Genomic DNA, 13863 nt, shown 5'->3' with positions numbered 1-13863 from the left:
TTTTCAGACTCATAGTACATTATTCAATAAATTTTACAGGCAATTCTCATCTTATTCATCTCATACTAGATTTAATATATCCTATATCCTGTTAACTTCCTGTAAACTTTCAAACATATGATGAAAAAATTTTAATGTCAGCTTAAAAATGTTTGAGAGACTACATGGATTTCAAAACTCTTTTGGGAGTAAATAAGCAAAAAAGTTTGAACACCATTTATTCCAAAGCTGTTTTGGCCAAAACTATAGCCACTAGCCACATATAGCTATTTAAATTTAAATTAATTAAAATTAAAAATTCAGTTTCATAGTCACACTAGTCACATTTCAAGTGCTCAATAGCCACCTGTGGTGAGTGGCTAGTGACTGTTGGACAGTGCAGATACAGAACACTCATATCATCACAGAAAGTTCTACTGGACAGCACTGTCCTAGAGAACCAAGCATATGACACTGTTTGCCCCAGCCAACTAAGGTTATAATACTTTATTCCTTGCACTAAAAGCTCCTCCTAGAATGGTGGATCCTTTTTCTTGACTTCTATCAAGGTTCCTCCTACTCAGAGGTAAAGTGACAGGGAGGGCAAGAAAAAGGAACTTCGAGCTCTCCCTAGAGGTCTGAGTGTGTAGTAAAGAAAATCCTTTCATAGAATAAAGACTTCTTTAATACTCTGAATAACAACTTATTACCTACACTGTTCAATGTGGTAGCCACTAACCATATGTAGCTATTTATAATTTAAAATTAAACTAATTAAAATGGAATATAATTAAAAATTCAGTTCCTCAGGCACACTAGCCACATTCCAAGGGCATAAATAAGAGCCCCATGTGACTGGTGGCTATCTCATCGAACTGTGGTAGATATAGAACATTTCCATCATTACAGAAACTTTTATTGAACAGCACTGTTTGTACTATATGCTTTCTAAATTCTTTTTTCCTTTTACATATTCTCTTAATGAAGGATCCAGAATGTTTCACTCCACTCTTTACTAGATTTCCCAAAATGCCAGGAATTAAACTCAGAAGCGTATTCATTCACACAGTTTTAACAAGTGCTTGTTAGATCCCTTACCTCCAAAACTGAAAGCGTAAATATAAGTGTATGGTTGGTAGTCTAAGATGGTCTATTCTTTTAGGATACACATCAAGCCCCTGTCAGATTCACAAGCAGACAAGCAAACGAGAATGCACAAGCTTTCAGGTGACAGTGGCATGGGAACAACAGAAACTGAGTATGAAAAAAATGGAAGGAAACAAATCTGACTAAATCTTTCTTATGAGCTATTTACGTGGTATACCATATTTCTTGGAAATCTGTCAACAGTAATGCAGAGGGAAAGTCTTGTCTGCAAACCCAGAGAGAAGTCCTCAAAGATGGGCAGAGTCTATTAAAATGCTTATACAGGGACAAAGGTATCTTTGGGCTCCAAGTTATCTTTGCCCTGTTGGTTCTCACAAACAAATAATGACAAAGTTTGACAGCCAAAATGAAAGACCAAATATACTATACTGATTTATCTGCTAAAGGATGAAATTTTTTCCAAAGATTATGACAATTACTGATGAATAAATCTAAACAATGTCCCTAAAAAATTAATCATTTTGTTTGCCAGGCAAAAGACTCTCTACCACTTTTAAATTTGTCTGATGAACAACCAGCACTGATCTGGCAAATACAAGTTTTTTAGGTCATACAATCACCTTGCATTTCATCTTGAGGCAGAGCTAAAAGTACACATCTGTTTCAAAGACATAAAGCCAACTCTCAAGAAGCAAATTTTTGGAGAACACCCAAAAATACGGGACTTGAGAATGAGTTTTGCAGTGCATCAGATTAACTGACTGAAGTGTGAATACAGCATCTGGCTCAGAAGTGAATGCTTTCATGAATTCCAAGTCTAGATAGATCTTTCAACTACTACAGTATGGGCTGTGATGAGATCTCTCCCTCCTTTGAAGTCATCACACTTATTGTCTGCTTTAGTCATATGACAATCAAGTACTGCACTGCATACCGTCCCTTGTGTTGTCTTGTACAGCTTAACTCTTTGATGTGTGTATACAGACTTCAAGCGCACTGTGAGCTCTCACACCGTATATTACAGTTCTTTTATTCATCCTAACACCTAGCAGACAGCCCTGCACATACTAAACACTCACGTATTTGGTGAATGGAGTTATGGAGAAAAGGCCTAGAGAAAAGGAGAATGCAATGACCAGACAGAAAACCATCTATTTGTTTATCTGACTCCAAAATTAGGTTGGAATTGTTAGCTGACAAACTTTCTTCCAGCAAACAAACAAAAAAGCAACAAAACTTCACAACCAAACAATAATCTGTGTAGCAAGACAGTCTCAAACACATCCAGTAACAGGACATGTCTGACTTGAAAATGAACCTTTTTGCAGCAATAAACAAATGTTTATATCTGACTTTAAGTTAAAATTCTGTATGCATAGAAATATACATATTCACTTGGATAGTATTTAAAAATAGTGCTTTGGTAGCAAAATCCAAGAGTTATTAATTCAATTTCAATATTTACAATTTTAATACTTTCATTGTCTAGAGAAGGGGACTGAGGCACGATCCAGAGAAGGGAAGTGATGTGCTGTAAGGTTATTCAGGAAGGTGGTCAGGGAAGAGGCTGGGATAAGACTCAGCCTTCTGATGCCTTCATAGGATGAGATGAAAGCTGCTACATAAACATGCTGAAACTATGATTAAGGGAAAATCTCATGGAAAAACCAAAGTTACTATATATCTCTTCCCTCCTTTCAAACTTAAAAGAAATTATTTACTGAGTTTTCATAATTGAATTTTGACAGACTCTTTAAATACATTAGACTAGAAATACAACTGACACATAAGGTGTTCCTTCCCTGTGAGCCTCTGACATGAGTTCACATTTAAGTGAGCTACATCGCTCTGTAGAAGTTCCTCATGGTCCATATCTTACTGCACTACTTTGTTTTTATTTTGTAAAATCTAAAGCAAAAAGGATTATTGAAAAAAGTGAAAGAGACTTCTGAATTACTCGTTCTAAATCGGCATTCCTGAAACTGAGGTCTAAAGATTTGTTTTCAGGGGTTTGGAATTCGAGAATTTTGTAATGTTGTTTTTTTATTTTCATAAACATAATCCGGATTACTGGGACATCCACCTTATAATGTGTAAGGCTATGATTTCAGTGATCACATTTGCTTCTATGCTTAAGATAACATACATACTAAGGCTCCTAGAGGGACAGAGCTTAGTTTTCAACGCAGTATTTTTCAAACTGGGTTTCAAAGTCTATGTCTTTGGGTTAAAGTTTGAGTAACAATGCTCTAGATTTTTATACTTTCCAAAATTCTCCTTCTAGACTTTATTTGGTGAATTTAATAACTGTGTATCTAATGCCTATGTGCTAGGCACTGAAGATACAGTAGTGAATAAGAGAGACCAGAACTTGTCTTTACAGAGATTAAATTCTGGCAGGAAAGACCAACACAGTTAATGGAAATTGGTTCCTTGGTTAAAATCACTTAAGGTGCAGAACACTTAAAAAAAAAAAAAAACAAACAATTATCTGCCCACCTTTTCAACTGCTACTGTGGATCAGAGAACCCATCATCATCATCATCATCATCATCATCTACATATTCTCAAAATATTCTAAGAGCTTGAGGTCAGTTTGGTCTTCTCTGTTTGGAGACAGGTAACTGATCCTCTTTAAAAATTCTTCAGAGAAGCTCAATCTCCTTTCCTTGCTTTAGGTTATGCTTCTCATAACTGGACAAGGATGAAATCCAACTAGAGAGTTCTTGGTCATTTGAGAAACAAGTTTATGGAGAGATTTATAGTCAGTGAGGTTTTGATAGCACAACACTTTCCCCTTGATGGGGAAATTTCTATGGACAAAAACTGATCAAGCTAAAACAGTTACAAATGCCTAAGGTGCACTTCTAAACTCAAGAAAAGTTCAGGGATAGATGCTAACACAGTACAAAAACTGTCCCCAAAATTTAACCTTAATGACCTTGAATAGAACAATGAATGAGATTCAGAGAGCAGTGCCTACTATTAGCTACTACTTTAATCCTGTCTATAAGCTATTTTAATAACATCTTTGCTTAAAAAAAAACAAGAGGAGGCATAAGAAGACCCAAAGGTACATGTTATCAAGTAAACCAATTTAATTTTGTAATTGAAAAACAGATGCCAAATTCCTTGAACAGGAGTTAACAGGTTTGAAATATCTTAGTTTCTGGACCAAATTTGCTAAGCAACAATGTCCCAGGATGAACACTACTTGAGCCCAAATCTCTTGAACTTTGGAGCAATCGCCTCCTTTAGTGTGATTGTTCTTACTGGGTTTTTTCCCCCCAAGGAGTTCAGGAAAAAGTGCCATCTTACCAGAAAAGAAGTGCACAGATACTATGACTATGAACAAGAAGTGGTTCAGTGAAAACTGGAAGAAAGAATCCTACCAGAATCTATCAAACACTGTGATGAGGGAACTACTTTACCTAAAAAACAACTCCATATCTCCCAATAATACAAATTTGAACGCCTAGATTAAAAGTCAGCAGAAACAGCAAAACGATAACCCGGCTGGCGGTAATTTCCAGCCCAAATTAAGCCTCTGAATTTCAACGTTCAAATACACAAGGATAGCCAGGTGCACCCTGAGAGCCTTACTTGTCACCACATCTGGCACAATAACTAAAGCAGGAAAAAACTGACTTTCATGAAGGAGCTTAGTCAGAAACATAAAAGGGCCTCAAGTCAATCTAACTCGAGAGGTATCGCCACTCCAAATTCCAGAGCAACTCTCAGCCAGGCTAACTTTGTGCCCCTAACTCCACAATACCAACACACTACTATCTGGCTACAATCAAGCCTTTCCAATTCTCCAAAGCATCTCGTCTTACTCGTCCTTCGAAACTCAAGTTAGAAGCAAGGCGACTGACACAAAGGCCAGTCGTCCAAAGGCGCCTTTTGTACGGATCTGCCACTGCCACTGCCACTCATTTGAAAATTCCTAAACTGGGAGCTCACCGGCCCCCCTCTTCTACCCTTCCTCAGTCTCGTCCCGGCTAGTAAGCCTCTGCCTGGGAGCCCCTCCGCCTGGAACAAAGCGAGGGGCCCCGGCGGTGGGGGCGAGAGGCGCCCGCGGCACGGGGACTGCCACACGGCGCACAACGAGCAACTACCAACTTCAGAGCGCAGGAACATCCTCAATTGGCAAGAAAAAGGGGCGGCGGCAGGCACGCCCAACTTCAAACTCAGGAAACCTACGGGCTGGCGGCCATCTGGAAAAAAAACCCTTCCCAGGGAGAGAAGAAAAAGGCGGAGGAGATGCGAATCGCCCACCGGGCCCCGGAGGGGAGCCCTGCGCTCAGACCGGCCCCCCGCCCCCGAGGCCCGCTTCCCCGCCTTCTCTCTGCCTCTGGTTCGCTGCCCCAGGCCGGGCGGCCGGTTACCTTGATGCGCTCCCGGCACTGGGATGGGGTCCGCTCGTAGCCCAGCTCGGCCAGGGCCCGGGACACGCGCTCGTACATGGCCGGCCCGGGGGCCTTGCTGCCGAACACCGTGCCGGCTCCCTCCAGCTGCTGGTACCGCGCCTCCACCAGCCGCTCGTTGCCCCACACTGCGATGAGCGCGTTCGTCTCGGCCGGCGTCCACGACATGCCCCGGCAGGCGGCGGCAGCGGCTGCTGCAGCCCCGCCACCGCCGCCACCAGGGGAGAAGGAGACAGAGGACGAGGCGGCGCTGCGGCCCCCCAGCCCCAGCCCGAGACCCCCGGACGCCGCTGCCCCTGAGCCCGCCGCACTGCCTGGCCCGAGCGGGGAGGCACCCCGAGGCGTGGAAGGGTCGGACAGCGACGGATTTCCGTCGCTCAGGCCACCAGGAGAAGCCGGGGAGAGCACCTCCATCTTCGGGATTTTTAGCGGCGAGTTGGCGGGCAGCTCCGAGCCACAGGGCGCAGCCATCTTCCAAGCGGCCGCCGCTGCACCTCCCGGAAGTGACGTACCCGCGCATCCGGCCGCCGCGGTCTCCGGGGCTGCCCCCGGGCCTTGCTCGGCGGTGGGCGGGCGGCTTGGGGCGTCTGCTGTCGAGCGGAAGCCGTCCGCTCTGCCCGGCCTTTCTCCGCGAGCTCTCCCGCGCCGCCCGCCCCTCTCCCGGGGCGAGGAGCGAGGATGAGGCGTGCCGAAGCCCCGAGCTGAGGAGAAGGGTGGGGGCATGAGGGCGCCGGTGTGAGGAACAGATTGGAGCCTTCCCACTTCCTCTCCAATCTCAGCCCCCGGGAGGAGGGGTGAGGCCCGCGAGGGGGCCCGGAGTTAAGGAGGACTTGACCATTTCGCTCGCTCTCCTCTTTCCTTCCGCTCTGCCTGTCCTCCCTCCAAACTGGCCTCGGGGTGCAGAGGCTGACGTCCAGGGCGGAGACCGGGGGAACCTACGGAGGGGTCATCCAGGAAGGCGCCAAGGCTGAAGGGAGAGCATTTCTGCGGGAGGCTTTAAAAAGCAGTTGTGGACCAGGGTTAGAGTTTCTACGCTGTAGCTTTTCAAGAAACCCAAGCTCATTATTTGAAGAACAGCAACTCTGATTCCAGTTATGATCTATGTTCCAGTTAGTCTGGGTAGGCGTGACCATTTGCAGAATAATTAGATATCTTTATTGCATTTGTACGGTTTGTCTATAGTTTAAATATGTATAAACTCCGGAGCCCTGCTGAAAAGTTACTTTCCAATACTATTCTCCATCTTCCCTAATTTGGAAGTTGCATCGTTTTCCCACTGTTTTTCGTACTTTCGAGTATAAGGAGATTAAAAAGAAGACTGTCAGTTACGATAGCACTTGTGACCTCTGGTAATTAGTGTATTGTTCCTGGATGCTCCTTAAAGTGCTGCAATTTAATGAACATTAGCACACCAAATCCAATACACAACTGTAAGGTATTTCAATATTCTGCAAAACCAAAAATCTAATTGTTTATTTTAGATCTTAAAAGCCTCGGCGGATTTTTTTTCAAATATGATTAAGCTATACAACATTTTTTAAAATAGCAAATATATGTTAGGTTTAAAAAAATAGAGCAGAGGTCAGCTACATTTTTAACTCAGAATCACCCATGATAATATGGTTGTCGGAAAACCAAAGGAATAAACAATAGGGATGAAGTAGAGGAGATAATTGTCTTCGTTCCTCATATTAAAATACCACCGTAGTCTATATGAAGAAGCATAAAGAAGCATATGCTTTATGAAGAAGCATGAAGAAGTTCTAGAATTTATGCTATCTCTTCCTCTTTGTCTAAGCTCTTTGGTTAAGAGTATGGATTCTAGAGTCAAAATGTCTGGCTTCAAATTCCAGTTCCGCTACCTCAGCCAACTTACTTAACCAACCTCTGAGTGCTTTGATTTCTTCATCCATAAAATGAGGATGACCTCACAGCATTGTTGTGAGAGTTAAGTGAGTTAATACAGGTAAAGCCCTCAGAATGGTGCCTGGTTCACAGTAAACGTTGTATGAGCATTAGCTCTTATCTCACTTTGCCTATACCCTGCTTAATAGAATCTTCCCTTTGTTGCTTTCTCTCCACCACTGGTTTTCACTGTTCTCATTTTCAATTCTGTTAACGGCTCTAGTGAAATCTCAAACACCTATCAAAGCAAAATTCACTCTCATTCAGCCCAAAAGTAAGTTTTTTAATGTCATAAAGTATTTAATGTGTATGAAAGGGAGAGTCATGCGTAAATCATACACTAATCAGAAACTCTTTGGAGTTTTAGAATCACTGCTGATCCCATTCTCATTTTCCCACAAGCCTGAAAAAAAATCCTCCCTCCTTCTATTGTTAATTCTGGATGATTCTCAAATCAACTCTGACTCATGCAGGAAGACTTCCTAGATAAAGTGGGTTGACTGAGAAGTCTCCCTTCCCACAAACTTCTGCTTCTAGACATTATTTCTATGTACCCCTCCTTTATTCCCACATCCATCATTCTATCCAATGAGAAAAAGTCTTATCAAAAATAAAATTCCAGTAACATCCTAAAGGTAAAACTAAGCCAATAATGTGAAAGTTATTAATATATATTACATAGTATAGAGGCATTGCCCTACAGGTAACCAGGATCGTGTGTGTGTCATGTTGGCTTACCATGGCTGATCCTGGATTCCAGGGCTTGTGTGATGTGCTTGTTCAAGACTTCGTAGTTCAATCAGAATTTATGGAATGGCTATGTGTTTGAAATAATGTGCTGCACCTTTTATTGTGGATCCAAATGATAGTCATAAGTAGATAAAAACCTATTTGAGAGATAAATTATGAAATGTCTCAAAAATAAAGTAATGTGCAAAAGAGTACAGAGCAATATACACTAACCTTCTACCTGTAAACTATCAACTACTCTCTTTAATTTTATCATCCCCTCATCCATTTCCTCCAAAATCTGTGTCAAGTGTTTGTTTTCCCAGCTATACTTTGAAGCCACCCCTAACAGAGGACAGAAGTCCTCCATCTAATACCCACTCAGACAACTTAGCACTTCACGTGAATGTTTTCTGTCTCAAAAGCTTAGTTTTAATTCTGTTGCATACTCTCTCACTGTGTTTTATGACTGTCAGTACGTTTGTTGCTTTATCTTTTTCTTCCTTCACATTCCACATCAAGTCCTGTTACCACTACCTCTAAAATATTTCCTAAATTTGACTACTTCTCAACCCTAGTCCAAGCCTCCATCATGTCTTTACTGGACAACTGGACTTCCTACCTGCACACTTGCCTGATTATACAGTAGCTATAGTGAATTTGGTTTTTTAAAACTTTTTTCTTATGAAATATAGCGTGCATATAGAGGAGTACATAAAACATACATGTACAACTACTATATGAATTATTGTAAAGCAAATACTACATAACCACCATCCAGGTCAAGAAATAGAACATCGCCAGCACTCTAGAAGCCCTGCCCTACGATCCACTCCCAGTGTTAACCCCTAGCTCCCTTCTAAAGATAATCACTATCCTGACTTGCCTTTCTTTATAGTTTCATCACTTATTATGCATCGCTTAAAGTTTTCCCAGGTTTTGAATTTTTTGTAAATGAAATCACGTGTATTCTGTGTCTGGCTTCTTTCATTCAGTGTTATGTTTTTAATTAAGATTCATCTATTCTGTATGAGGCTGCAGTTTATTTATTTTTGTCACTGTACTCTATTTTATGAAGATGTCAAACTTTATCCATCCTACTGTTGAATTTTGGGGTTGTCTCTAGTTTAGGATATTATGAATAATGCTGCTACAAACATTCTTGTACATGTCTCCCAGTACATATGTGCAAGTATTTCTGCAGAGTATATGCCTGCCTCCCTCCCTTCCCTCCTCCCTCCTTCCTTCCCTTCTTTTCTTCCTTCTTTCCATGTGGATACCCAGTTATTCCAACTCCATTTACTGAAAAGACCGTCCTTTCCCTCCCTTTTTTGCGATGCCATCTTTGACGTAAATCGAGTGTCCATATGTGCATGGGTTTATTCCTGGGCTCTTCTATTACATTGATCTATTTGTGTACCCATTTTTCTATTTGTTTTCCTTGTGGCAATATCACACTGCCTTAATAATGAGGCACACTGGCTTTATGATAAGTTTTATGTCAAGTAGAGAAGGTCCCTCCTCCTCCTCTTCCTTTTCTTCCTCCTCCTTCTTTAAGAGTGGCTTGCTATTTTTGATGCTTCACATTTCCATATACATTTTAGAATTAGCTTGTCAAGTTCTACAGAAAAAGCTGTGGGTGTTTTGATCACTATTGCATTGAATCTATGGACCAGTTTGAGAAAAACGACACCTTTATGATAATCAGTCTTACAATCCTTGAAAATGGTATATCCCTTCATTTATTTAGTCTTCAGTTTCAAGAAAGTTTCATAGTTTTCTGCATAAAGGTCTTATACATTTTTTGTTGGATTTATTCCAGGGTAGTTGGTATTTTTTTAAACACTCTTGTAAATGGTATCATTTTTAAAATTTTGTTTCTAATTGTTTGTTTCGTTTTCTAATTGTTTTTGCTGGTATATAAAAATACAATTGATTCTTGAATGTTGATTTTGTATCTAGTAATCCTGACAGAGTGGTCTTTTAAAATTGTAAATCATTGCATGTCATTCCTTTGTTAAAAACCCATCAGTGGCTTCCAATTGTAAAAATATAATCCAAACTGTTGCCATGACTGTGGTGGTTTTAAAACCTGTCCACACATTATTTGACACTCTTCCAACAAGAAGTTGAGTCTGTAGTCCCTCCTCTTGGACCTGGGTGAATCTTGGTGACTACCTTGATGAACCAAATGTGGTGGAAGTGACACTGTGTGACTTTCAAGGCTAGAAATACCCTGAAGCTTCTGCCAGTTTCTATTGATATACTTGCTATTAAAACTGTTAGCCACCATGTAAGAAATTGGGCTACCCTAAGTCCACGTGGAGAGACCACAGAGAGAGGGAGAGAAAGCCAAGAAATCAGAAGTGTTCCAGCCTCCAGTTGTTTGTCTACCTAGCCCAGGCTCCAGACATGTGAATGGAGAAGCTCTGAGATGACCCAGCCCCAGCCACCACCTGACTGCAACTACGTGAGAGACCCTTAGCAAGAACTGCCTAGCTGACTCCAGGCACCCCCAGATTCATGAACAAGATTAATGACTTATTGTTCTATGCCACTCACTTTTTGGGTGATTTGTTATGCAGCAATAGGTAATTGGAACAATGATCTACAAGGCTGTTTTACTCTAAGCTCAGCCTACCTACTGCACCAACCTCATCTCCCACCTCAAACACACTCCAGCCACACTGGCCTTATATCTGTCCTATCAAACAAGTCAAGCTTATCTGTTTGGGGGCCTTTGGACTTGTCATATATCCTTACCCCAGAACACTCTTATCTTAGCTCTTCAAGTGACAGCCTCCTTCTCATAAGTCATCTCCTCAAATGTCACCTCCCCAGAGAAGCCTTTACTGCCTCTCTATCACATTATCATCTTATTTTATTTGTACACACTTTCTGGAATCGTTTATTTATGCATATTTATTTTTCTTTCATGTATTTATTGTCTGCCATCCCCCTCTAGAATGTAAGCTGTCTGAAGCCAAGGATTTTATCCATTTTGCTCCCTTCTAATAGGGACTTGGAATAGTGCTAGGCAGGCTTTCACCATCAACCAAGATGGAGTAACATGGAATGGATATACACTCCTATCTTAAATTACTAGAAAACCAGACAAAATATACAAGACAATGGTTTCAAGACCTAGGACATCAGACAACAAAGGACAGTGATCCCTGAGAGATGGGAAACAAACAAGGTGACAGGGTGATCGGCTCACAGGTGTATGCATATGTTAGAGGTTATCAAGTTACACACTTTAAATATGTAAGTTCACTGTATGTTAATTATACCTCAATAAAGCTGTTATGAAAACATAGTTCCAGGCACATAGTAGGCACTCAATAAACATTTGTTGACTGGCCATTGACTTTCTTGGCCTGTGATTTCTTAGTAGTTAGGGATTGATTCTTCTATACATGTTTATGTAATACCCAGCAGAGTACCATGTTGGAATAAGTATTCAACTGACATTTTATAAATATTATCACAAAACATTTATTACATATCCTTTATATTAATGTCATTTAAGTGGCATAAAGATAACATATTTTTCCTGACAAAATGTTTAACTTCATTAGCAATCAAAAAAATACAAGTTAGAGTAATGAAATACTATTTTTAACCTTTCAATTTGCAAATAGTTTTAAATGATAGCATAAGCATGAGTTATTTTTATATTCATAAGAAAAAAGAAAGCTATTTCCATTTCTAAAGCATTTTATAATGCCTACTTGACAAGAGATTGGGGAAATAGGTGCTCTCTCCTACACTGCTAATGAGAATGTAAACTGAGAGAAATTTTCTGTAGAGCAATTTTGACAAATACCAAAAGCTTCAAAAACATGAGAACCCCTTGATCCAGCTATTCCACTTCTAAAAAAGTATACCAAGAAAATAAGATTGCACCTAAAGATTTAGTTACAAAATTATTCACCTCTACATTGTGTACAATACCAACAATTAGAATGAACCCATAGGCAGAGGAAGTGGGGCTAGCCGGCAGAGTTGGCGTGGGGTCTCTGTCCTGAGCGGTTCCACGATGTCGAAGGTTTCCCTTAAGATCACGCTGACGTCAGACCCGCGGCTCCCTTACAAAGTACCCAGCGTTCCTGAAAGTACCCCTTTCACAGCAGTCTTAAAGTTTGCAGCGGAAGAATTTAAAGTTCCTGCAGCAACAAGTGCAATTATTACCAATGATGGAATAGGAATAAATCCTGCACAGACTGCTGGAAATGTTTTTCTAAAGCATGATTCAGAATTGCGAATTATTCCAAGAGATCGTGTTGGAAGTTGTTAATATCCACTACTTGAAGCATAGGATTACCTTTCAAAATAAATATTGGTATTGTTGTTATAAAACTGAAATCAGGTGTTTAAAATACTATGAAAACAGCAATTGTTGATGAAATAATGAAAGGAGACTCTCCGTCCCTTCTTGTTATTCACACTGTTCATGTGAAGAGGGAAGGCTTAAGCATTGAGGATATCATCACCACAGAAGATCATAGTCTTTCATTGCTCCCTCACAACACACACAGGTAGTTCATTTGGGGTAAATGGATTATCCAACTGTGTTTTATAACTGGAGGATGCTTCTGATCATTCTTTCTGAGAACATGTGGAAAATTAAAATTTACTGAATCTTCCTATTTGTCTTTGAGTTAAAAATTTAAAAGGATTATGGATCGTACGTGGTGGTTTGTTTGATAGCATCTGACTTGGAGACTCAAAAATAGTTGAATTCTTAATTATATATTGTTTATTATAAAAGATATAGAAATATCAATAAATACTTAACTATCTTAAATTTCTATCATTTAGGTTTTTTTAAATTTCAAACTTTATGTGTTCATACAAATTTTAATTTAATATCAAAGAGCCAGAAATTGAATTTTTTGATCTGGCCCCTATGTATAAAATAGATATCCCACACTAAAGAGTTTTATCTATGATCTTGCAAAATCCATTACTTGTATTGGTGAGAGTTCAGAATAAAATAAGAGCATCCTTTGCTGAGTTATGCAAAAAAAAAAAAGAATGAACCCATAAACCCAGCAGTAAGAGACTGGTTAAACAAACACTGCAATATTCGTTCCAAGAAATATTATTCTGACAAAAATGATGTAGTGAATGAATATCTTTTAGAGAGATATAATATCTTTTTGTTAATCAAGAATAATAGGCTTGGGCCGGCCCCGTGGCTTAGCGGTTGAGTGCGCATGCTCCGCTGCTGGCGGCCCGGGTTTGGATCCCGGGCGTGCACAGACACACCACTTCTCCGGCCATGCTCAGGCCGCGTCCCACGTACAGCAACTAGAAGGATATGCAACTATGACACACAACTATCTACTGGGGCTTTGGGGGAAAATAAAAAAAATATATAAGAATAATAGGCTTGTTAACAGAACGAAATGACACCACAGACTGGGAGAAAATATTTGCAAAACCCACATCTGATAAAGGACTTGTAACTAAAATTATACAATGAACACTTAAAACTCAAAAATAAGAAAACAACCCAATTTAAAAATGGGCAAGAGATCTGAATGGACACCTCACTACAGAAGGTAGATGGATGGAAAAAATGCACATGAAAAGATGCTCAATGTCACATATCATTGGGGAATTGCAAATTGAAACAACAACGATATACCACTATGCACATATTAGAATAGCTAAAATTTAAAACACTGACAATGCCAAATGCTGACAA

At 40.3% G+C, this 13863-nt stretch overlaps 2 protein-coding genes across 6 annotated transcripts in view; one reads left to right on the top strand and one right to left on the bottom strand.

Annotated features, from left to right (window-relative positions):
* Positions 1–6257, bottom strand: part of MSANTD2 (Myb/SANT DNA binding domain containing 2) — a 30687-nt gene extending 24430 nt beyond the window's left edge. For 2 of the 5 annotated variants that reach the window (XM_058544910.1, XM_058544911.1), the window contains exon 1: positions 5475–6257. In XM_058544910.1, the coding sequence (XP_058400893.1) occupies positions 5475–6236 (762 nt within the window). In that variant the 5' untranslated portion in view covers positions 6237–6257. The remainder of the gene's footprint in view (positions 1–5474) is intronic. The other 3 variants (XM_058544909.1, XM_058544906.1, XM_058544907.1) reach the window with 3 other exon arrangements.
* A 5886-nt stretch (positions 6258–12143) lies between these two features.
* On the top strand, positions 12144–12988 carry LOC131407826 (ubiquitin-fold modifier 1-like). Its single transcript, XM_058544432.1, has one exon. It carries the CDS (start codon positions 12190–12192, stop codon positions 12445–12447), a length of 258 nt encoding a protein of 85 aa, XP_058400415.1. The 5' UTR covers positions 12144–12189; the 3' UTR covers positions 12448–12988.
* The last annotated feature ends 875 nt before the right edge of the window (positions 12989–13863 follow it).

The sequence above is a fragment of the Diceros bicornis genome, chromosome 7 (assembly GCF_020826845.1).
Source record: "Diceros bicornis minor isolate mBicDic1 chromosome 7, mDicBic1.mat.cur, whole genome shotgun sequence".
NCBI classification, from domain to species: domain Eukaryota; kingdom Metazoa; phylum Chordata; class Mammalia; order Perissodactyla; family Rhinocerotidae; genus Diceros; species Diceros bicornis.
Note: the sequence above shows the minus strand (reverse complement) of the source record. Positions and strands in the feature narration are given on the sequence as shown.

Coding starts and splice junctions, on each gene's coding strand:
- LOC131407826 (XM_058544432.1), top strand. CDS start 12,190: ATGTCGAAGGTTTCCCTTAAGATCACGCTGACGTCAGACCCGCGGCTC.